At 44.0% G+C, this 23,442-nt stretch overlaps 1 protein-coding gene across 9 annotated transcripts in view; it reads left to right on the top strand.

The window, feature by feature from the left end:
- patj (PATJ crumbs cell polarity complex component) overlaps window positions 1–23,442 on the top strand; it is a 254,271-nt gene that overhangs the window by 209,995 nt on the left and 20,834 nt on the right. For all 9 annotated transcript variants that reach the window (XM_034179316.1, XM_034179318.1, XM_034179317.1 and 6 more), the window contains 7 exons: window positions 7,362–7,437; window positions 13,758–13,850; window positions 14,456–14,539; window positions 14,998–15,063; window positions 18,027–18,117; window positions 22,301–22,407; window positions 23,084–23,167. In XM_034179316.1, the coding sequence (XP_034035207.1) occupies window positions 7,362–7,437; window positions 13,758–13,850; window positions 14,456–14,539; window positions 14,998–15,063; window positions 18,027–18,117; window positions 22,301–22,407; window positions 23,084–23,167 (601 nt within the window). The remainder of the gene's footprint in view (window positions 1–7,361; window positions 7,438–13,757; window positions 13,851–14,455; window positions 14,540–14,997; window positions 15,064–18,026; window positions 18,118–22,300; window positions 22,408–23,083; window positions 23,168–23,442) is intronic.

The following is a 23,442-nucleotide window of genomic DNA, read 5'->3' on the forward strand; positions in this document are numbered from 1 at the left end:
ACAGGGCTTCCCCACAGCATGCACACATCAGGATTCCCCAGCTCTCCACACCCTATGGTGCTCGCTGTCATCAGAGAGCACTGTTCCGATGCACGCCTCACTGACAGCGCTTGCTGAATCCATCACGACACGCGCTTCCTCACAGTCAATAAATGGACTGCATTTATATAGCACTTTTCCATCTGCATCAGATGCTCAAAGCGCTTTACAATTATGCCTCACATTCACCCCAATGTCACTGCACATCGGGAGCAATAGGGGATTAAAGGCCTTGCTCAAGGGCCCTTAGTGATTTTCCAGTCAGGCGGGGATTTGAACCCATGATCTTCTGGACTCAAGTCCAACACCTTAACCACTAGACCATCACCTCCCCTCCGGGGGAGCCTGCTGAATCAGCCATGATGCGCGCCTCTCCACCATCAGTGGCATGGCCTGCTAAATCAGCCATGATGCGCACCTCTCCACCATCAGTGACGGAGCCTGCTAAATCAGCCATGATGCGCACCTCTCCACCATCAGTGGCATGGCCTGCTAAATCAGCCATGATGCGCACCTCTCCACCATCAGTGACGGAGCCTGCTAAATCAGCCATGATGCGCGCCTCTCCACCATCAGTGGCATGGCCTGCTAAATCAGCCATGATGCGCACCTCTCCACCATCAGTGACGGAGCCTGCTAAATCAGCCATGATGCGCACCTCTCCACCATCAGTGGCATGGCCTGCTAAATCAGCCATGATGCGCACCTCTCCACCATCAGTGACGGAGCCTGCTAAATCAGCCATGATGCGCGCCTCTCCACCATCAGTGACGGAGCCTGCTAAATCAGCCATGATGCGCACCTCTCCACCATCAGTGACGGAGCCTGCTAAATCAGCCATGATGCGCGCCTCTCCACCATCAGTGGCATGGCCTGCTAAATCAGCCATGATGCGCACCTCTCCACCATCAGTGACGGAGCCTGCTAAATCAGCCATGATGCGCGCCTCTCCACCATCAGTGGCATGGCCTGCTAAATCAGCCATGATGCACACCTCTCCACCATCAGTGACGGAGCCTGCTAAATCAGCCATGATGCGCGCCTCTCCACCATCAGTGACGGAGCCTGCTAAATCAGCCATGATGCGCACCTCTCCACCATCAGTGGCGGGGCCTGCTAAATCAGCCATGATGCGCACCTCTCCACCATCAGTGGCGGGGCCTGCTAAATCAGCCATGATGCGCACCTCTCCACCATCAGTGACGGAGCCTGCTAAATCAGCCATGATGCGCACCTCTCCACCATCAGTGGCGGGGCCTGCTAAATCAGCCATGATGCGCACCTCTCCACCATCAGTGACGGAGCCTGCTAAATCAGCCATGATGCGCGCCTCTCCACCATCAGTGGCGGGGCCTGCTAAATCAGCCATGATGCGCGCCTCTCCACCATCAGTGGCGTGGCCTGCTAAATCAGCCATGATGCGCGCCTCTCCACCATCAGTGGCGTGGCCTGCTAAATCAGCCATGATGCGCACCTCTCCACCATCAGTGGCGGGGCCTGCTAAATCAGCCATGATGCGCACCTCTCCACCATCAGTGGCGGAGCCTGCTAAATCAGCCATGATGCGCACCTCTCCACCATCAGTGGCGGAGCCTGCTAAATCAGCCATGATGCGCACCTCTCCACCATCAGTGGCGGAGCCTGCTAAATCAGCCATGATGCGCACCTCTCCACCATCAGTGGCGGAGCCTGCTAAATCAGCCATGATGCGCACCTCTCCACCATCAGTGGCGGAGCCTGCTAAATCAGCCATGATGCGCACCTCTCCACCATCAGTGGCGGAGCCTGCTAAATCAGCCATGATGCGCACCTCTCCACCATCAGTGGCGGAGCCTGCTAAATCAGCCATGATGCGCACCTCTCCACCATCAGTGGCAGAGCCTGCTAAATCAGCCATGATGCGCACCTCTCCACCATCAGTGGCGGAGCCTGCTAAATCAGCCATGATGCGCACCTCTCCACCATCAGTGGCGGAGCCTGCTAAATCAGCCATGATGCGCACCTCTCCACCATCAGTGGCGGAGCCTGCTAAATCAGCCATGATGCGCCTCCAGCGTGTCCTGGGTCTTCCCCGGGGCCTCCTCCCAGTGGGACGTGCCCGGAACACCTCTCCAGCGAGGCGTCCAGGGGGCATCCGGAAAAGATGCCCGAGCCACCTCAACTGACTCCTTTCGACGTGGAGGAGCAGCGGCTCGACTCCGAGCTCCTCACTCTATCTCTAAGGGAGCGCCCAGCCACCCTGCGGAGGAAACTCATCTCGGCCGCTTGTACTCGCGATCTCGTTCTTTCAGTCATGAGCCAAATCTCATGACCATAGGTGAGGATCGGAACGTAGATTGATAGGTAAATCAAGAGCTTTGCCCCCCTACTCAGTTCTCTCTTCACCACGACGGTCCGATACAGCGACCGCATCACTGCAGATGCTGCACCGATCCGTCTATCGATCTCACGCTCCATCCGTCCCTCACTCGTGAACAAGACCCCGAGATACTTAAACTCCTCCACTTGAGGCAAGGATACTCCACCGACCTGAAGAGGGCAAAGCACCTTTTTCCGGTCAAGAACCATGGCCTCGGATTTGGAGGTGCTGATTTTCATCCCGGACGCTTCACACTCGGCTGCAAACCGCCCCAGTGCACGCTGAAGGTCCTGATTTGACGAAGCCAACAGAACCACATCGTCCGCAAACAGCAGAGACGAGATTCTGTGGTTCCCAAACCAGACCCCCTCTACACCCTGGCTACGCCTAGAAATTCTGTCCATAAAAATAATGAACAGAACTGGTGACAAAGGGCAACCCTGGCGGAGGCCAACGTGCACTGGAAACAGGTTTGACTTACTACCGGCAATGCGAACCAAGCTCCTGCTGCGGTTGTGCTATAACTCCATCATGGGCTAAACAGCATGTATAATGTAACCAGAAGATTGAGCTCCTCATGGACCTTTGACTTGTTCACCAAACAGTATGGCGTTGTCCTCTTTGGCTTTAATTTGATTTTTATGCTGTGACTTTGACTTCAATCATCCAGATCCTGTTGTGTGTTTATCTGAGTTTTTCTGTCCTGATGCAGATTATACAGCAGTCTGACGATGAATACCGTTAGAGTGACTTAATCATTTTGGAAATGAGCAGTGATATGCCAAAGTGAATTTCAGAACACCAGGTCATTATTGTAAATAAGAATTTTTTTCTTAATAACTTACCTGGTTAAAAAAACCCAAAACAAACAAAAGTCTTTGACACGACCCTTTTCACATAAATGATATTCAGCTCATTATCGTGGTTGTGGTGACGTGTCTGAAGGACGGTGATGGTGGAACTGTCTCCTGTCAGCAGACTCCACCTCCTCTTCCACATCTGTCCACAGGCCTCAGTGGACTATTGATGATTTGTGTTGTTGCTGCTGAGTTCCTCCAAAAAATATAATTTCTTCCACCGTTGGCCCTTAACAGTCTCCTGATGTTGGATTTTTAGAAATCTGTCTGACATTCCAAGACTTTATGAAAAAACAATACGTTGTCTTTTATCCTGTTCTTAAAATAACGAGACAAAATGTGTTGGACAACAGTAACATAAACTGAGGGACAGCGTCACTGGTAAAAGAGATTTAAAGCTCTGCACACACTCGCCTCATTGAAAAATTTCATTTTTGAACTTAGTCTAAAATGACTCAAACAAGATGATTATAATTTTTTCCAGAGGTTGGACCTCAGCATGATTAAAACAGCAGAACCATCCTGTTTGTTTGTTTCTGCTGCTCTGTTAGTCTCCATCTCACAACCTACCTGTGGGGCATAAGCACTGACGACATTCATCATCACGCTTCAATTTCCGACTTCACACTCATCACCCTGTCAGATTTTCGCTTCACCTTCAACACACACTCAACATACTCGTCCTTTAAAATGACCCCAGCACCATTTCTCCGCCCATCCACACCATGATAAAACAACTTGAACCCACCTCTGATACAAAGTCCTGACTCTCACCTCCACCTGTCTAACGGTCCTCCTCTCCCGCTGCCTCTGGACACATTGTTCACCTCCTCTTCAATAATTATCTCAGTACCTTCAGAAGGAATTGGTTCCAAACTACAAGATCTTTATATGCTACTGTAACTTGACAGTAATGTTTTACACACTTCATATTAAAGACATGAGTCCATTTGGTTCATGTTGGATAAAATTATTCACAGAATTCTTCTCAGAACTGTCTCTTTTCTTTCTCTCGTGGCCCTGTCACACCTTGACGATTTAGCCAGCGTATGCTGACAGCCCAGTTTCCACCGAGTGGTTTGGGTCGGTACTGCACGGTGTGGTGCGGGTCAGAAGAGTTAAGTCTGCCTTGGTTTGCGTTGCTACCGCCAGCAGAGCCCTTTTGTTTGGCAGGTGGAACACTTGAATTTTGACGAGCATGTCATCGGGTGCGTACACGCTGTCGAGCGGTGTCTCTTCACATCAAAATCAGAATCCAATTTATTGCCAAGTAAGTTCTCACATACAAGCGTGTATGTGTGATCTGGTGTCATTTGTGCATAAACAACAATCAATCAATTCAATCAATCAGTTTTATTTATATAGCGCCAAATCACAACAAACAGTTGCACCAAGGCGCTTTATATTGTAAGGCAAGGCCATACAATAATTACGTAAAACCCCAACGGTCAAAATGACCACCTGTGAGCAAGCACTTGGCGACAGTGGGAAGGAAAAACTCCCTTTTAACAGGAAGAAATCTCCAGCAGAACCAGGCTCAGGGAGGGGCAGTCTTCTGCTGGGACTGGTTGGGGCTGAGGGAGAGAACCAGGAAAAAGACATGCTGTGGAGGGGAGCAGAGATCGATCACTAATGATTAAATGCAGAGTGGTGCATACAGAGCAAAAAGAGAAAGAAACACTCAGTGCATCATGGGAACCCCCCAGCAGTCTAAGTCTATAGCAGCATAACTAAGGGATGGTTCAGGGTCACCTGATCCAGCCCTAACTATAAGCTTTAGCAAAAAGGAAAGTTTTAAGCCTAATCTTAAAAGTAGAGAGGGTGTCTGTCTCCCTGATCTGAATTGGGAGCTGGTTCCACAGGAGAGGAGCCTGAAAGCTGAAGGCTCTGCCTCCCATTCTACTCTTACAAACCCTAGGAACTACAAGTAAGCCTGCAGTCTGAGAGCGAAGCGCTCTATTGGGGTGATATGGTACTATGAGGTCCCTAAGATAAGATGGGACCTGATTATTCAAAACCTTATAAGTAAGAAGAGGAATTTTAAATTCTATTCTAGAATTAACAGGAAGCCAATGAAGAGAGGTCAATATGGGTGAGATATGCTCTCTCCTTCTAGTCCCTGTCAGTACTCTAGCTGCAGCATTTTGAATTAACTGAAGGCTTTTCAGGGAACTTTTAGGACAACCTGATAATAATGAATTACAATAGTCCAGCCTAGAGGAAATAAATGCATGAATTAGTTTTTCAGCATCACTCTGAGACAAGACCTTTCTAATTTTAGAGATATTGCGCAAATGCAAAAAAGCAGTCCTACATATTTGTTTAATATGCGCTTTGAATGACATATCCTGATCAAAAATGACTCCAAGATTTCTCACAGTATTACTAGAGGTCAGGGTAATGCCATCCAGAGTAAGGATCTGGTTAGACACCGTGTTTCTAAGATTTGTGGGGCCAAGTACAATAACTTCAGTTTTATCTGAGTTTAAAAGCACGAAACTAGAGGTCATCCATGTCTTTATGTCTGTAAGACAATCCTGCAGTTTAGCTAATTGGTGTGTGTCCTCTGGCTTCATGGATAGATAAAGCTGAGTATCATCTGCGTAACAATGAAAATTTAAGCAATTCTGTCTAATAATACTGCCTAAGGGAAGCATGTATAAAGTGAATAAAATTGGTCCTAGCACAGAACCTTGTGGAACTCCATAATTAACCTTAGTCTATAAAGACGATTCCCCATTTACATGAACAAATTGTAATCTATTAGATAAATATGATTCAAACCACCGCAGTGCAGTGCCTTTAATACCTATGGCATGCTCTAATCTCTGTAATAAAATTTTATGGTCAACAGTATCAAAAGCAGCACTGAGGTCTAACAGAACAAGCACAGAGATGAGTCCACTGTCTGAGGCTATAAGAAGATCATTTGTAACCTTCACTAATGCTGTTTCTGTACTATGATAAATTCTAAAACCTGACTGAAACTCTTCAAATAGACCATTCCTCTGCAGATGATCAGTTAGCTGTTTTACAACTACCCTTTCAAGAATTTTTGAGGGAAAAGGAAGGTTGGAGATTGGCCTATAATTAGCTAAGGTAGCTCGGTCAAGTGATGGCTTTTTAAGTAATGGTTTAATTACTGCCACCTTAAAAGCCTGTGGTACATAGCCAACTAATAAAGACAGATTGATCATATTTAAGATTGAAGCATTAATTAATGGTAGGGCTTCCTTGAGCAGCCTGGTAGGAATGGGGTCTAATAAACATGTTGATGGTTTGGATGAAGTAACTAATGAAAATAACTCAGACAGAACAATCGGAGAAAAAGAGTCTAACCAAATACCGGCATCACTGAAAGCAGCCAAAGAGAATGATATGTCTTTGGGATGGTTATGAGTAATTTTTTCTCTAATAGTTAAAATTTTATTAGCAAAGAAAGTCATGAAGTCATTACTAGTTAAAGGAATACTCGGCTCAATAGAGCTCTGACTCTTTGTCAGCCTGGCTACAGTGCTGAAAAGAAACCTGGGGTTGTTCTTATTTTCTTCAATTAGTGATGAGTAGTAAGATGTCCTAGCTTTACGGAGGGCTTTTTTATAGAGCAACAGACTCTTTTTCCAGGCTAAGTGAAGATCTTCTAAATTAGTGAGATGCCATTTCCTCTCCAACTTACGGGTTATCTGCTTTAAGCTGCAAGTTTGTGAGTTATACCACGGAGTCAGGCACTTCTGATTTAAGGCTCTCTTTTTCAGAGGAGCCACAGCATCCAAAGTTGTCCTCAATGAGGATATAAAACTATTGACGAGATACTCTATCTCACTCACAGAGTTTAGGTAGCTACTCTGCCCTGTGTTGGTATATTGCATTGGAGAACATAAAAAAGGAATCATATCCTTAAACCTAGTTACAGCACTTTCTGAAAGACTTCTACTGTAATGAAACTTATTCCCCACTACTGGGTAGTCCATCAGAGTAAATGTAAATGTTATTATGAAGACGAAGATGAAGAAATGAAGACGGTGGATGAAGAACCTCCTGACGTTTCCTGTTTGTGTTTGAAGCTCTGCCTTCATAATGCACATGCTAATGTTAATTCTCTCCAGGAATGAAGATGCTATAAATCAGATGGCCGTCCTCCCTTTCCCAAAGCCACCACCGCCGCCCACCGTAAGCCCCGAGGTAACTCATCACACACACACACACACACACACACACACACACACACACACACACACACACACACACACACACACACACACACACACACACACACACACACTCTTCACCCATCCATCATTTATATTAACTGACTTCTTCCTTTTTTATCTTTGTGGGTCAATGATCCTGAACCTCCTTTTCCTCCTAGTCTTCCTTTCTTCTGTCCACCCACCTCCACTTTGGTCTTCCTCTCTTTCTCTACTGCTGTACTTCCGTCCTTAGCACACATTTAGCACCGTCTTCATCTCGCCTCATCACATGTTCAAAGCACTTTTCTGGACTTTCTTTGATATTTCTTTTACTTCTTGTTCTTCTGAATCTTATTTCTTATTCTGTCCATCTTGGTAGCTCCACACATCCATCTCAGCATTATCATTTCTGATGCATCCGTCTTCTCAACAGTCTTTCTGTGCATCTCTGGTTCTCCTTCCTCCCTTATGCACTTTCTAACCTCTTGATGTATCACTTCTTCAAAGCTCTTCACCAGATATCAGCCTTTGTGGGGGGTTTTTTCTTTTGACTTTTCCATGAGTGACCTCAAATGTGAATGTTCTTGACACCAAGCTAAGCTGCTCCTGAATTATGGTGGTCTTCTCCCGTACCTCCTCCTTTATGGTAGTAGTCCCCCTCCTCCCTTGGCTCCTCGCCTGTGGTTGTTTCCTCCCTCAGCCTTCATTCCACCATCCTTTCTCAGATCTTCTTAGGATGTGATGTCCGTTTTATCTCTCTGTAGTTTTCACAGTCCTGAATGTTTTGTTTCTTCTTGCAGACGTACATTCACCTTTTCTCTCTCTTGTGTCATCCTCAGCTCCTCCTTCATTTAAACCGAAAGGTCATCCTCCCCTTCATATCCAGCTTAGAGGAAACGTGCACGAATGATCCTAATATCAGTAAATTCCAGCAGAACAGACAACACCTCAATCATTCTACTCTTTCTTTTTTTTCTGTCACTGTCCCGATATGTAAGGTCCTTACCCCTCACCTCCAGTTTACCTCTTTCTTGCTTATTTTGGACTTTTTTTTGTTGTTTTGTTTTTTTTAGCTGTTTTCAGTAAAGGTCAAGCCTCTGTGTGTCACTTACAGCTTATGTTCTGGCATGTTCCCAGACTGAATTGATCCAACTCATCATTTTTGGTTTTGACAGAGATTTTACCATCTGGGTAAAGTTGGGCTGATTTTCCTCCCTGGTAGCTTATTGCCGGTCATGCCCAGCCCCGGCTCAGGGGCTAGGTTTTCTTTCATTGCCTTATTTTCTCTTTGAGTCTCTGGTTTTACCTTTCATTAGTTAGGCTGTTTCCCATGTTAGTCTTGAAAAAGAGTTTGTTGCTCTATAAGAAAGCCCTTCGTGAAGCTAGGACATCTTTCTACTCATCACTAATTGAAGAAAATAAGAACAACCCCAGGTTTCTTTTCAGCACTGTAGCCAGGCTGACAAAGAGTCAGAGCTCTATTGAGCTGAGTATTCCATTAACTTTAACTAGTAATGACTTCATGACTTTCTTTGCTAACAAAATTTTGACTATTAGAGAAAAATTACTCATAACCATCCCAAAGATGTATCGTTATCTTTGGCTGCTTTCAGTGATGCCGGTATTTGGTTAGACTCTTTCTCTCCGATTGTTCTGTCTGAGTTATTTTCATTAGTTACTTCATCCAAACCATCAACATGCTTATTAGACCCCATTCCTGCCAGGCTGCTCAAGGAAGTCCTACCATTATTTAATGCTTCAATCTTAAATATGATCAATCTATCTTTGTTAGTTGGTTATGTACCACAGGCCTTTAAGGTGGCAGTAATTAAACCATTACTTAAAAGCCATCACTTGACCCAGCTATCTTAGCTAATTATAGGCCAATCTCCAACCTTCCTTTTCTCTCAAAGATTCTTGAGAGGGTAGTTGTAAAACAGCTAACTGATCACCTGCAGAGGAATGGTCTATTTGAAGAGTTTCAGTCAGGTTTTAGAATTCATCATAGTACAGAAACAGCATTAGTGAAGGTTACAAATGATCTTCTTATGGCTTCGGACAGTGGACTTATCTCTGTGCTTGTTCTGTTGGACCTCAGTGCTGCTTTTGATACTGTTGACCATAAAATTTTATTACAGAGATTAGAGCATGTCATAGGTATTAAAGGCATTGCGCTGCGGTGGTTTGAATCATATTTGTCTAATAGATTACAGTTTGTTCATGTAAATGGGGAATCTTCTTCACAGACTAAAGTTAATTATGGAGTTCCACAAGGTTCTGTGCTAGGACCAATTTTATTCACTTTATACATGCTTCCCTTGGGCAGTATTATTAGACGGTATTGCTTAAATTTTCATTGTTACGCAGATGATACCCAGCTTTATCTATCCATGAAGCCAGAGGATACGCACCAATTAGCTAAACTGCAGGATTGTCTTACAGACATAAAGACATGGATGACCTCTAATTTCCTGCTTTTAAACTCAGATAAAACTGAAGTTATTGTACTTGGGCCCACAAATCTTAGAAGCATGGTGTCTAACCAGATCGTTACTCTGGATGGCATTTCCCTGATCTCTAGTAATACTGTGAGAAATCTTGGAGTTATTTTTGATCAGGATATGTCATTCAAAGCGCATATTAAACAAATATGTAGGACTGCCTTTTTGCATTTACGCAATATCTCTAAAATCAGAAAGGTCTTGTCTCAGAGTGATGCTGAAAAACTAATTCATGCATTTATTTCCTCTAGGCTGGACTATTGTAATTCATTATTATCAGGTTGTCCTAAAAGTTCCCTAAAAAGCCTTCAGTTGGTTCAGAATGCTGCAGCTAGAGTACTGACGGGGACTAGCAGGAGAGAGCATATCTCACCCGTGTTGGCCTCCCTTCATTGGCTTCCTGTTAATGCTAGAATAGAATTTAAAATTCTTCTTCTTACTTATAAGGTTTTGAATAATCAGGTCCCATCTTATCTTAGGGACCTCGTAGTACCATATTACCCCATTAGAGCGCTTCGCTCTCAGACTGCGGGCTTACTTGTAGTTCCTAGGGTTTTGTAAGAGTAGAATGGGAGGCAGAGCCTTCAGCTTTCAGGCTCCTCTCCTGTGGAACCAGCTCCCAATTCAGATCAGGGAGACAGATACCCTCTCTACTTTTAAGATTAGGCTTAAAACTTTCCTTTTCGCTAAGGCTTATAGTTAGGGCTGGATCGGGTGACCCTGGACCATCCCTTGGTTATGTTGCTTTAGACGTAGACTGTGTTTCATAATTATTGTATGGCCTTGCCTTGCAATGTGGAGCGCCTTGGGGCAACTGTTTGTTGTGATTTGGCGCTATACAAGAAAAAAGTTGATTGATTGATTGATTGATAGTCTGTTTGATTCTGTTTATTGCTTTATTTACTATTTAGTCACTGGTTTCATTCGTTACCTTATTATTTAGTTTGCAGTCATTCAGTTATTCATGGCTTTTCTTTATGTTACAACGTTAGTCCAGATTCTTTCTTTGGTTTTCTTTTATTCTGTAGTTGGTTATTGTTTGTTCACTTCTGGTCCTATAAGTCTTGTTCTGGTTTCTGTGAAGGCTCTCAGTTGTCCAGGTGGTTTCCATAGTAGAGAGGCTTGAATCTTCGACTGGACTGGGTTGAGGATGTTTCGCTTCAAATCGCAGAAGCTTCCTCAGCTAAAATTCTTGCTCTGGTAGTCTGATTTCTGTCTTGACTCTTGTAGAGAAGAATAAACAGAAGCCACAAAAGCTGCAGTTTTAAACCTAACCAGACCCCTCCTACTGAAAGGCAGACTGCTATAGGCTAGTGACTAAACAATAGCTCTAATTAGCACCTATTGTGCTCTAGTAGCACCCTCCTTCAGTCTTTTGTTTCATGGTACTGAGTCATTCACAATCATTAGGAGAGTCGTCAAGGGAGCCATCAGGAGAGGCGTTCGTCCCATCCTTAGGAGGGACAGCTGCCTGTCTTAGGAGGGTGCCAACTAGAGCCAATAGGTGCTAATTAGAGCTATTGTTTTAGTCACTAGCCTATAGGCAGTCGGCTTCTCGGTAGGAGGGGTCTGGTTAGGTTTAAAACTCCAGCTTTTGTGGCTTCTGTTATTCTTCTCTACAAGAGTCAAGACAGAAGTCAGACTACCAGAGCAAGAATTTAGCTGAGGAAGCTTCTGCGATTTGAAGCGAAACGTCCTCACATCAAGCAACCCAGTCCAGTCGAAGATTCAAGCTTCTCTACTCTTGTTCTGGTTATCACATTTCTTGTATTTGCTTTAGTCACAGGTTTTGGTTATTATTCACCTTCAGTGTTTCTTTTCATATCATGTTCCATTTGTTATTTATTCCATTTTCTGTTTATCAGTTATCTTTTATTATTGCATTATTCTGTAGTCACTGGGTTTGTTTATTCTCTGTTTATCATCTATTTTGTGTTGTATTTTATGGTTACTGAGTTTTTTTTATATTAGTTATTTTCTGCTTAGATTGTAATCAGTATCAGTCCCTGTTCTAGTTTCAGTTATAATCAAAGATCTGCATGTTTCCCACTATTTGGATTAGTCACGTTATTTCAGAGTTTTGTTTCCCCTTTTGTTTTGCTCAGCATTATTGCTTGTCTGGAACACGTCACGTTATACACTGTTAGTTTTATGCTACTTACTTTACTTGCTTCGCACCATTGGTTTTTCAGCCACTTAGTTATCTTGCCCCAGTTCACTTTGCTTTTGCCTCACTGAACTCTCTTGCACTTACCTTTGTCTTCCCCGGTCACGCCCCCTTCCAGCACCTTCTGCACACCTGCTCCTCATTTCTCTTAATTACACCACCAGTTACTTAAACCCTGACTCTCACCTACTTCACTGCCAGATTGTTGATTTCATGTCACTCTCTTGGCCATAGTTCCAAGTACTCCTTTGCCTTGTTTTTGCCTGCGGATTTTTGACCTTTCTTTGTCCTTGACCTTGAGTTTGCCTTTGTCTCTGATTGCCTCCTTGCTGTGTATTTTGACCTGTGCTTGTCTGTTGAACTATCTGTCTGTTACCGTTGTACTACTGCTGGATCACCATTGTACCGACTCTGTGCTTGCTTTGATGATTAAACCTTTTACTTACTCCATCCTGGTGAGAACCGCATTTGTTTACCACTGTTAGAGCCATGCTGTCACCCATGCCTGACATACCGGTACATTAATTTATGCTTCATTTAATATGATAACTTGAGATGCTTTGTGAGGAGAAGTAGTATTTTCATAAATGAGAACACAGTGACACTAGGAAACCAGTCTGGCCTTGTGAATTGGCAGGATCCCCGTTGAATTGCTGGAACTGCATAACTAGCCTGCACACAGGCAGTGTGGGTGCTGTGTGCAGCAGAATCTCTGACTTCTTCCCAATGTGTTCTGGCATTTATCAGGTTCTGGCTCTGTCTGTTCAGTGCCTGCATGGACTGGGTGTTTGGTAGGTTTGTTGAGTCCAGCAGCTTGGGTGGCTGTGTTGGTGAGGAAAGACTCACTGAAATGACTTTGCAGATGATGCTGTGATCTCTGTGGAATCCATGGATGCCCTGAAACTGAGTGAGATGTTTGGTGTCGCCCTGATCTGAAGTTGCTGAGAAAGTCACATATTTCGGCAGTGGCATTTATGCCTTTGAGACTGTGGCGTTTGAAATAAAGTGACATCTGGGAAGAGCTTATGAAGTCATTAGGTTGCAGTTGAATGAATGTTAGTCTTTAGTGTTGTGCTACTTCCACTCTTTACTGTCTGGTTGTGAGCCATGGATTCTAACCTGTAACACTCGGGTGACAACTGGATGTATTTGGCACTAGATCACTCCAGAGGATCCTTGGTTATCTCTGGAATGACTCGCAGCCAAAGAAGCAGTACTTAGGAAAACTTGGACCAGGTGTACTACTTGCATTCTCCACTCAGCTTGGACAGTACAGTTATGTGGTTCAGTTCTGTGAGTATGGTCAGGGACATCACCACGGACAGGCCATGAGGCTGGCCATGGATCACTTAGCTTTCAGGAGGTGGGGAATGATCCATGGTCTCCATGGGCACTTCCCAGTTGGCAGGCAAATGGGAGATGCCACAACGTGCACCAAGAGCATGTGCTCACAGACTTGAATGTCAATAAGTGGAACATAATGGTCTTCAGACAGGAAGCTTCAAACCAGTTTGACTGAAATGTTGTACCTATGAAACGGTTTGTGGAAAGTCGGCACCAGGGGGTCAAAGTGGCCACTGACAAACAGACTAATGGCACGGGTTTGAAAGAGCTTTGGATAAAGGTTTGTCCTCTATGTGTTAGTCCGTGTCTGCAGCTCCTGTCCCTGCGTCTGTCTCCAGAGAGCGGTTCCTCCTTCCTGACAGTCTCACCCTCCACCCTTCATCAGACTCACCGGTAAGTCTGAACTCAAACAGCCTTTTGTTACAGAGAATGTAAACTGAATTGATCTCTGTAAAGTTTGCCGAATGCTAAACTGATAATGGCACAATGTCTGGTGTCTTATTTCCCCTGAAACAACCTGATGTTCGCCTGCCTGTAGTTCCAGTACCTGGTTCTCTTATTGCCATCTGTGTTTGTGGCAGACCACAGCGTTGTGGTGCAGCGGTTTCCATGGATCCTGATCATCTGTCACATTCATCCGCTAACATAATGTCCAGGATGGATTGTGTGATGTTGTACCCTGGAGGACAGTCCAGAGTTTACCCACCAGTTCCTCCTTTGTTCTTGTATCTGGGTCTTCTAATCAAGCAATACTCACTAATAGCAGAACTCAGAAATCTGCAAAATGCTTGTAACATTTAAGTGTTACTGTTGGTTGGATTTTAGACTAGTTTTAAATCATCCAGAAGGTGGAAGGTCACTGGGCTGGTTGTCCTCCTGGAGAGGTTATAGGCATAAGAAGATGACCCTTTTGGTGGAGGGACAATAAAACGTCTTTGCTGTTTGAGATTTTGAGTGGCTCCTGCTTTCTTTGTGTTGATCTGTGATCTGTCTGGCAGGAGGAGGCCAACGAGCACCAACAGAACAGCAGAAGCAGCAACAGCACCCCCGAGTGTCTGACAGATTCAGATGTTTGTACCAAGGTACTGAGCTCACTAATGGCTGCTGCCAGTTCAGTTTAATAGATGTCATGTCAGAGCATCATGGACAAGAGGAAGGTCTAACTTTTCCTTGTAAGCAGGAAGCAGGCATGTTGGAATTTCGCGGATCCAGTGACCCAAATATCCATCTCTGTGATCCATGCTAGTTCATGGATGTGTGGTCGGCAGTGCAGGGGTTCCACAGTGTCATAATACCTTGTAAAATTATTGTGTGACCCATATATTAGCATGGACACATGAATAAAGTTCATGTTTCAAATTCTGCACGTGACACCTGCTTTGGAATGTGTTCACATCTGAGTGATGGGATGAATCATAGACTCAGGAGAAATGTGTGTTGCTGTATGTTGAGATGTGATGATAGATTTGATCAGTTTTGTTCTTCTAAAGGTCCAGACCTGGTGGATCTGATCATCTTTGCTGGTGTGTTACATTTGCAGGTGCTGGCTGAAGCAGAGTCTCCAGAAAATGGGCTGCAGGCTCTCAAGGCTCCACTGGAACAGCAGGTAATGAAAAAATAGCCTCTGAATGCAGATCCAGCCGGTCAGCAAAGTCAGCCAAAGCCAAATGCAAAGAAATTGTACAGCATGGCTTGTTGACCATTCTGTACCTTGAGGAGGAGGACTGTGACAGCACTGAGAGTAGAGGGAGGAATTGGTTAGAGGAATGGTGAATGATGGTCTGGAGGTTGGATCGTTGTTTTTTATACGTGCTTAGTCCAGTTCAGGGTCACGGGGGTCTGGAGTTCATCCCAGCGGTCACTGGTTGAGGGGCAAGGTTCACCATGGACTACTGCAGGTCCCAGTGTCCGGTCACACACCTTTCATGACAGCACCCTGACATCAGAAGGTCAAGTAAACACCCACTCCTCACCAAGCTGCAGCAGATAGATGGTGGCTTTGGAGAGGTGGGGATGGACCAGTTGTCTGCCTGGATGGTTGTCATCTAGGACCCAAAGTGGTTCCATGGTGGATGCAGTAAGGTGCAGCACCAGCTCATGCTGTCGAGCTTGACTTGATTGTCAGCAGGATTGTTTAAAACCATTTGAGTCTCACTTAACGTGATGTGTGAGAGATCCTCAGAATTTGTATACGAGGTCTGTCCATAAAGTATAGGTCCTTTTTATTTTTTTCAAAAACTATATGGATTTCATTCATATGTTTTTACGTCAGACATGCTTGAACCCTCGTGCGCATGCGTGAGTTTTTCCACGCCTGTCGGTGATGTCATTCGCCTGTGAGCACTCCTTGTGGGAGGAGTCGTCCAGCCCCTCGTCGGAATTCCTTTGTCTGAGAAGTTGCTGAGAGACTGGCGCTTTGTTTGATCAAAATTTTTTCTAAACCTGTGAGACACATCGAAGTGGACACGGTTCGAAAAATTAAGCTGGTTTTCGGTGAAAATTTTAACGGCTGATGAGAGATTTTGAGGTGATACTGTCGCTTTAAGGACTTCCCACAGTGCGGGACGTCGCGCAGCGCTCTCAGGCACCGTCGTCAGCCTGTTTCAAGTTGAAAACCTCCACATTTCAGGCTCTATTGATGCAGGACGTCGTGAGAGAACAGAGAAGTTTCAGAAGAAGTCGGTTTCAGCATTTTATCCGGATATTCCACTGTTAAAGGAGATTTTTTAATGAAAGACGTGCGGACGGATTGCAGCGTCGGTTCGCAGTTCGGTTCTCTGTTGGAAGCCTTAAGGACAAGTTGGAACATGTCCTGCCTGTTAACAATTTCTCATATACTCACTCCACTGAAAGCCATCAAAGCTGCCTGGATTTTACAAATGGTTATCAACACGGAGGTGTTTTTCCTGTGCCACCGCACCGCGCCGGCTGCGTCCCGACGCGCGGACCCGTACGCACGTCTTTCATTAAAAAAAAATCTCCTTTAACAGTGGAATATCCGGATAAAATGCTGAAACTGACTTCTTCTGAAACTTCTCTCTTCTCTCACGACGTCCTGGATCAATAGAGCCTGAAATGTGGAGGTTTTCAGCTTGAAACAGGCTGACGACGGCGCCTGGGAGCGCTGCACGACGTCCCACTCTGTGGGAAGTCCTTAAAGCGACAGTATCACCTGAAAATCTCTCATCAGCCGTTAAAATTTTCACCGAAAACCAGCTTAATTTTTCGAACCGTGTCCACTTCGATGTGCCTCACAGGTTTAGAAAAAATTTGGTTCAAACAAAGCGCCAGTCTCTCAGCAACTTCTCAGACAAAGGAATTCCGACGAGGGGCTGGACGACTCCTCCCACAAGGAGTGCTCACAGGCGAATGATGTCACCGACAGGCGTGGAAAAACTCACGCATGCACACGAGGGTTCAAGCATGTCTGACGTAAAAACATATGAATGAAATCCATGTAGTTTTTGAAAAAAATAAAAAGGACCGTTACTTTATTGACAGCCCTCGTAATTCATCAAGTTCCTCGTGGATGCTCCTTGATGGACTGGGTGTCAAGTAACATCATGTAATCCAGACACTTGGATGCCTTTATTGACGAGGAAACGTTCAATGAACTTGACTTTGTGGACATCACTGGATCCAGGACAGTCAAGCATTGACTGCACTACTCACTGTCTGCTCAAGGGCTACCACCTGACTACCCCCTGACTGCCATCTAACTACCACCTGACTACCCCTGACTGCCACCTGACTACCCCCTGACTGCCACCTGACTACCCCCTGACTGCCACCTAACTACCCCCTGACTGCTATTTAACTACCAACTGACTGCCACCTAACTACCACCTGACTGCCACCTAACTACCACCTGACGACCCCCTGGCTGCCACCTGATGACCCCCTGGCTGCCACCTAACTACTACCTGTCTGCCACCTAACTACCACCTGGCTGCCATCTGATTGCAACCTGACTACCCCCTGACTGCCATCTAACTACCACCTGGCTGCCATCTGATTGCAACCTGACTACCCCCTGACTGCCATCTAACTACCACATAACTACCACCTGACTGCCATCTAACTTCCCCTTGACTGCAACCTGACTACCCCCTGACTGCCATCTAACTACCCCCTGACTGCCACCTAATTACCACCTGACTGTCATCTAACTACCCCTTGACTACCACCTGACTGCAACCTGACTACCCCCTGACTGCAACCTGACTGCCATCTAACTACCCCTTGACTACCACCTGACTGCAACCTGACTACCCCCTGACTGCCATCTAACTACCCCCTGACTACCATGTAACTACTTGACTACCACCTGACTATCACCTAACTACCACCTGACTGTCATCTAACCACCCCCTGACTACCATGTATCTACCCCTTGACTACCCCCTGACTGCCATCTAACTACCCCCTGACTGCCATGTATCTACCCCTTGACTACCACCTGACTGCCATCTGACTGCCATGTAACTACCCCTTGACTACCACCTGACTCCTCGCTGCAGGTTGTCCAGCACCTCTGTTTTTCTGTTTGTGTTCTGTTGTCTTGTTCAGTCCTGCAGGTCGTCTAGTGACTCCAGGAACCAGACGGCACCGGCACCTTCACCTCCCCTGATCAGCCCCGACCTGCAGACTGCCAACAGAGGTAGGTTCAGTTTAAAACGTATTTTATTAACAGAGGTACGTTCACTTTAAAACACATTTTATTAACAGAGGTACGTTCACTTTAAAACACATTTTATTAACAGAGGTACGTTCACTTTAAAACACATTTTATTAACAGAGGTACGTTCACTTTAAAACACATTTTACTAACAGAGGTAGGTTCACTTTAAAACACATTTTACGAACGGAGGTACGTTCACTTTAAAACACATTTCATTAACGGAGGTACGTTCACTTTAAAACACATTTTCCGAACGGAGGTACGTTCACTTTAAAACACATTTTCCGAACGGAGGTACGTTCACTTTAAAACACATTTTCCGAACGGAGGTACGTTCACTTTAAAACACATTTTCCGAACGGAGGTACGTTCACTTTAAAACACATTTTCCGAACGGAGGTACGTTTACTTTAAAACACATCTTACGAACGGAGGTACGTTTACTTTAAAACACATTTTACGAACGGAGGTACGTTCACTTTAAAACACATTTTACGAACGGAGGTACGTTCACTTTAAAACATTTTACTAACGCAGGTATGTTCACTTTAAAACGCATTTTACAAACGCAGGTATGTTCACTTTAAAACGCATTTTACTAACAGAGGTATGTTCTGTCATGATCCGGCCCTTTAGGGCATCTGCCATTAGTATGGAACTGTATCCACATTTGTATTCGGTGCCTCCTGTGTTTTATCCATGCTTTGTCATATGTTATCATTAGTTTTGTTTCTGTTAACCTTGTATTTGTTCACTCTTGGTCACTTAGTCACTCCAGTCTTAGTTTGATTCTGTTTATTTCATTTCTTGTGTTACGCTTTGGTCACCGGTTCTGATTTCTTTTGAGCATCTTGTATTCTTAGCTTAGTTCTGTTATCACAATTTGTATTATGCTTTGGTCACAGGTATTGGTTATTATTTATCTTCAAGTGTTTCTTCTGATTATGTTCTGTTTGTCACATATTGCTCATCAGTTAGTTCTCTTTATTTATTGCACTATTCTGTAGTCACCAGTTTTGTTTATATGCTGTTCTTATTTCTGTTGTTTTCTCTTGTACTTTTATATTGGGTTTTTGCTTTCTGTTAATTAGTCAGTTTCTGTTTAGTTTTGCTTCAGTATTGATTCTCTGATCAGTTCTCCTAGTTTTTTCTTTTGTACTTATTATATCTTGTTTGCTTTTAGTTCCCATGATTCTTGCTCTGTCCTGGTCCCCTAGTATCTATCATATTCTGTTTTTGCTCTGTTTTCACGTCGTCCTCATTTGTTTGTGTTCACTCCACTTCCTGCACCCACCTCATGTCTTTGTCTCCCACACTTTGATTTTGTCTGTTTTACATTTTCATTCACTCCCGCTCTTGCACCTGCTCACGCATCTTTGTACCTGACATCACTCCACTTTGTGCACTCCCTTCCCCATTATCTTGCCCATGCTTAATCTTTGTTCACTAGTCACACCCCCTTCCAGAACTTTCACTGACACCTGCATCTTGTTCCACTAATTACACCACCAGTTATTTAAGCCCTCACAGTCTCACAGCTCACTGCCCGATTGTTGAATGTTATTCACTTTCCAGCCGTTCCTCGTCTTGTTTTGCCTGCTAGTGTTTGACCTTGCTTTTCCCTTGACCTTGAACTTGTCTTTGCCTCTGGACACCTCCACGCCGTGCTTTTTGACCTCAGCCTGTTTTTTGGACCAAGCCTCAGCCTCACGTCTGTCTGTACCTTTGCTTCACTGCTGGACCTCCCATGTACCAAATCCCTGCTTGTTTAATTAAACCTTTTTTTTCACCAGTCTGCCTGTGAGACTTTTGCATTTGTGTCCTCCTCTGTTTGTGCCTCGCCTGACATGTTCACTTTAAAACACATTTTACGAACGGAGGTACGTTCACTTTAAAACACATTTTACGAATGGAGGTACGTTCACTTTAAAACACATTTTACTAACAGAGGTACGTTCACTTTAAAACACATTTTATGAATGGAGGTACGTTCACTTTAAAACACATTTTACTAACAGAGGTACGTTCACTTTAAAACACATTTTACGAATGGAGGTACGTTCACTTTAAAACACATTTTACTAACAGAGGTCGTTCACTTTAAAACAACATTTTACGAATGGAGGTACGTTCACTTTAAAACACATTTTACTAACAGAGTACGTTCACTTTAAAACACATTTTATGAATGGAGGTACGTTCACTTTAAAACACATTTTACTAACAGAGGTACGTTCACTTTAAAACACATTTTACGAATGGAGGTACGTTCACTTTAAAACACATTTTACTAACAGAGGTACGTTCACTTTAAAACACATTTTATGAACGGAGGTATTTCTTTCTTTTATTAACAGAGGTGTTCCGTTTAAATGCATGTTATTAACAGAGGTACATTCACTTAGAACACATTTTACGAATGGAGGTACATTCACTTTAAACGACACATTTTACACGGAGTACGTTACTTTAAAACACATTTACGACGGATGTAGTTCACTTTAAAACACATTTTACTAACAGAGGTACGTTCACTTTAAAACACATTTTACGAACGGAGGTACGTTCACTTTAAAACACATTTTATTAACCGAGGTACGTTCACTTTAAAACACATTTTATTAACCGAGGTACGTTCACTTTAAAACACATTTTATTAACCGAGGTATTTTCACTTTAAAACACATTTTATTAACAGAGGTAGGTTCAGTTTAAAACGCATTTTATTAACAGAGGTACGTTCACGTTAAAACACATTTACAAACGGAGGTATGTTCACTTTAAAACACATTTTACTAACAGAGGTACGTTCACTTTAAAACACATTTTACGAACGGAGGTACGTTCACTTTAAAACACATTTTATTAACCGAGGTACGTTCACTTTAAAACACATTTTATTAACCGAGGTACGTTCACTTTAAAACACATTTTATTAACCGAGGTACGTTCACTTTAAAACACATTTTATTAACCGAGGTACGTTCACTTTAAAACATGTTTTATTAATGGCTGCTCCTCAAATAAATCAGACTGAGCTGAAGCTCATGTTGTCTCTTCCTTCTCTAATTCTACTTTATTCTTTGCCTGGAAACCTGCATAAAAATGTCTCTGCCGTCTGAAGGCATCTTTAACCTCTGACGGAATAAAGGATGGGTTCCTCTTGGAATTTTACTGTAGAGGGCAGCGCTTTACCCTCATTTTTATATATAAGAGGGTATTTTCACCGTCTCTTCAGGGTGATTTTGTGTGTTCAAATAAAAGTAATTTGTTTAATTTCTGCACATGCAGCTCAAACTTCATTACTGTAATAACAAGAATTCTATCACCTTGAATTTTTCTCAGGCCTGTTATACTCCCCCCCCCCCCCCCCCCAAAAAAAAAACACAAAACAAAACGGAAGAAAAGTCACAAGGCTTGCTGCATGAAAAATCTCAGATCTCAGGGTGCACGTGCACTCACTTTTTCTTAAAAGTGTAAGTCTACACATCCTGGTAAATTATGTGCACACAGCAGTCCCACAAGTCGTAACTCAGACCACATCAAGAATCGCACATTTTAATAGTTGAGGTTTTTTTTGGTTGGGGGCCGGGGGGGTTGTTTTGTTTTTACTGATACATTGGCTTTAGCAGCACAGGTATCTGGTGTGAAGCAGGAGGCACTGAGGAGTTTTAGCAAACTTGAGAGTGTTTCATGAAAAAAAATCTGAGCAGTGCACACGTAGAGGTGGAGGGTAAAGTCCGGCTTCTTTTTTTAACTAGTCAAAATCTGTGGAGCAGTTGTTAGATTCTGACACCTGACACTTGCTGTTAAAAACTGACTCTGATGATGATGATGATGATGGACAGCAGTGGGAGTGTTTATGCTGTGCTACTGTCAGGTGACCAATCAAGATGGTGTACCAAGTGAGAGGCTTGATGACCGAGCCAAAGGATGTTTGCACCAGAACGAATGTAAAGGGTTATTACACCAACAGGTTGGGCTTGTCGAGGGTGTTTTCACACCAGCGTGGCATGTTAAAAGGGGGAAAGTGTGTGTGTGTGTGTGTGTGTGTGTGTGTGTGTGTGTGTGTGTGTGTGTGTGTGTGTACATGCAGCTGCAGTTATTTTGGGAACCCTGTTTGGATTGGTTATGTTATGCTCCTGTTCCTCCTCTTCCTCAGACCCATCTAGTTGTGCCATTGTTCCTGGTCAGGAGACTGTGTTGGAGATCTGTAAAGGTCGATCGGGGCTGGGTCTGAGTATTGTTGGAGGAAGAGACACTCAGCTGGTAAGAGTTCAGTCAAAGCACATTTACACTGAAACATTAATGCTTCAAGCAAAGAGTCCCATTAAACTTTACTAAAAAACACCAATGGACAGGACACCAGCAGTACCTGTCTGCCCTCTAGTATGTTTTATGATTAGTCTTACCAATAACCAAAGTACGACTGCAGGACAGCAGGTGATTTTTACTCATCAGCTTGGTTTGTGCTCCATCCGGGCCCTTCTAACTGCTCTCGCCCACCCTGAATCAACTTAAAGATGACTAACAGCAGGAGCCTTAGACCTGGTAGTGACAGTAATTAACCTGAAGTTAAACTCGGCCATCATCATGAAACATGTTCCATGGAACAGGATGTTGTTGTTCTACAACCTCTTATGTTGTGTCAGATAAGACTTTATTGATCAGTATTTTGTCCCCTGAAGAACACTGGGGTCCTTGCTGCAGTAATACAACGCAGCAGTAATTCTGGTCTGTGTAGAGTCTGTGACAGCCTGTCGTGTGTAAAGACGTGACTGACGTGTGCTGAGTGTCGGCAGGATGCCACTTCCTGTTGGTCAGTTAGCTTCCACACAGAATGACCCGTGGCTGTACCTCAGCGTGAGCCTAATGACTAATGTTCGGTCCAAATGTGTCTTTGTGGCAGTTCATCACATTGTTGGGAATTTTGTCTTTCCACCAGGATGCCATAGTGATCCATGAGGTATATGAGGAAGGAGCTGCAGCCAGAGATGGAAGACTCTGGCCTGGAGACCAAATCCTAGAGGTACTTCACACACCTATAGTTCTGTTTTAACTAGACAATATTGCTAACTTATTAAAATAAAAACTGGGCTAGGCTAGTTAGCATTTTTTTAACTGGTTCATTTGCTAGTGAAATTACAGTATCCAGTATTAGAGTGTATGCAGTGGACACAGGGAGTCTGGTGTGCGTACAGTGAAGCAGATTTAACAGAAGTACTGCACAGTCTGCTGACCTGGAATAGACATGAGTAAATATATACACACTCACTGAGAGCAGCGCAGACTGTCCATGCAAAC

The sequence above is a fragment of the Thalassophryne amazonica genome, chromosome 10 (assembly GCF_902500255.1).
Source record: "Thalassophryne amazonica chromosome 10, fThaAma1.1, whole genome shotgun sequence".
NCBI classification, from domain to species: domain Eukaryota; kingdom Metazoa; phylum Chordata; class Actinopteri; order Batrachoidiformes; family Batrachoididae; genus Thalassophryne; species Thalassophryne amazonica.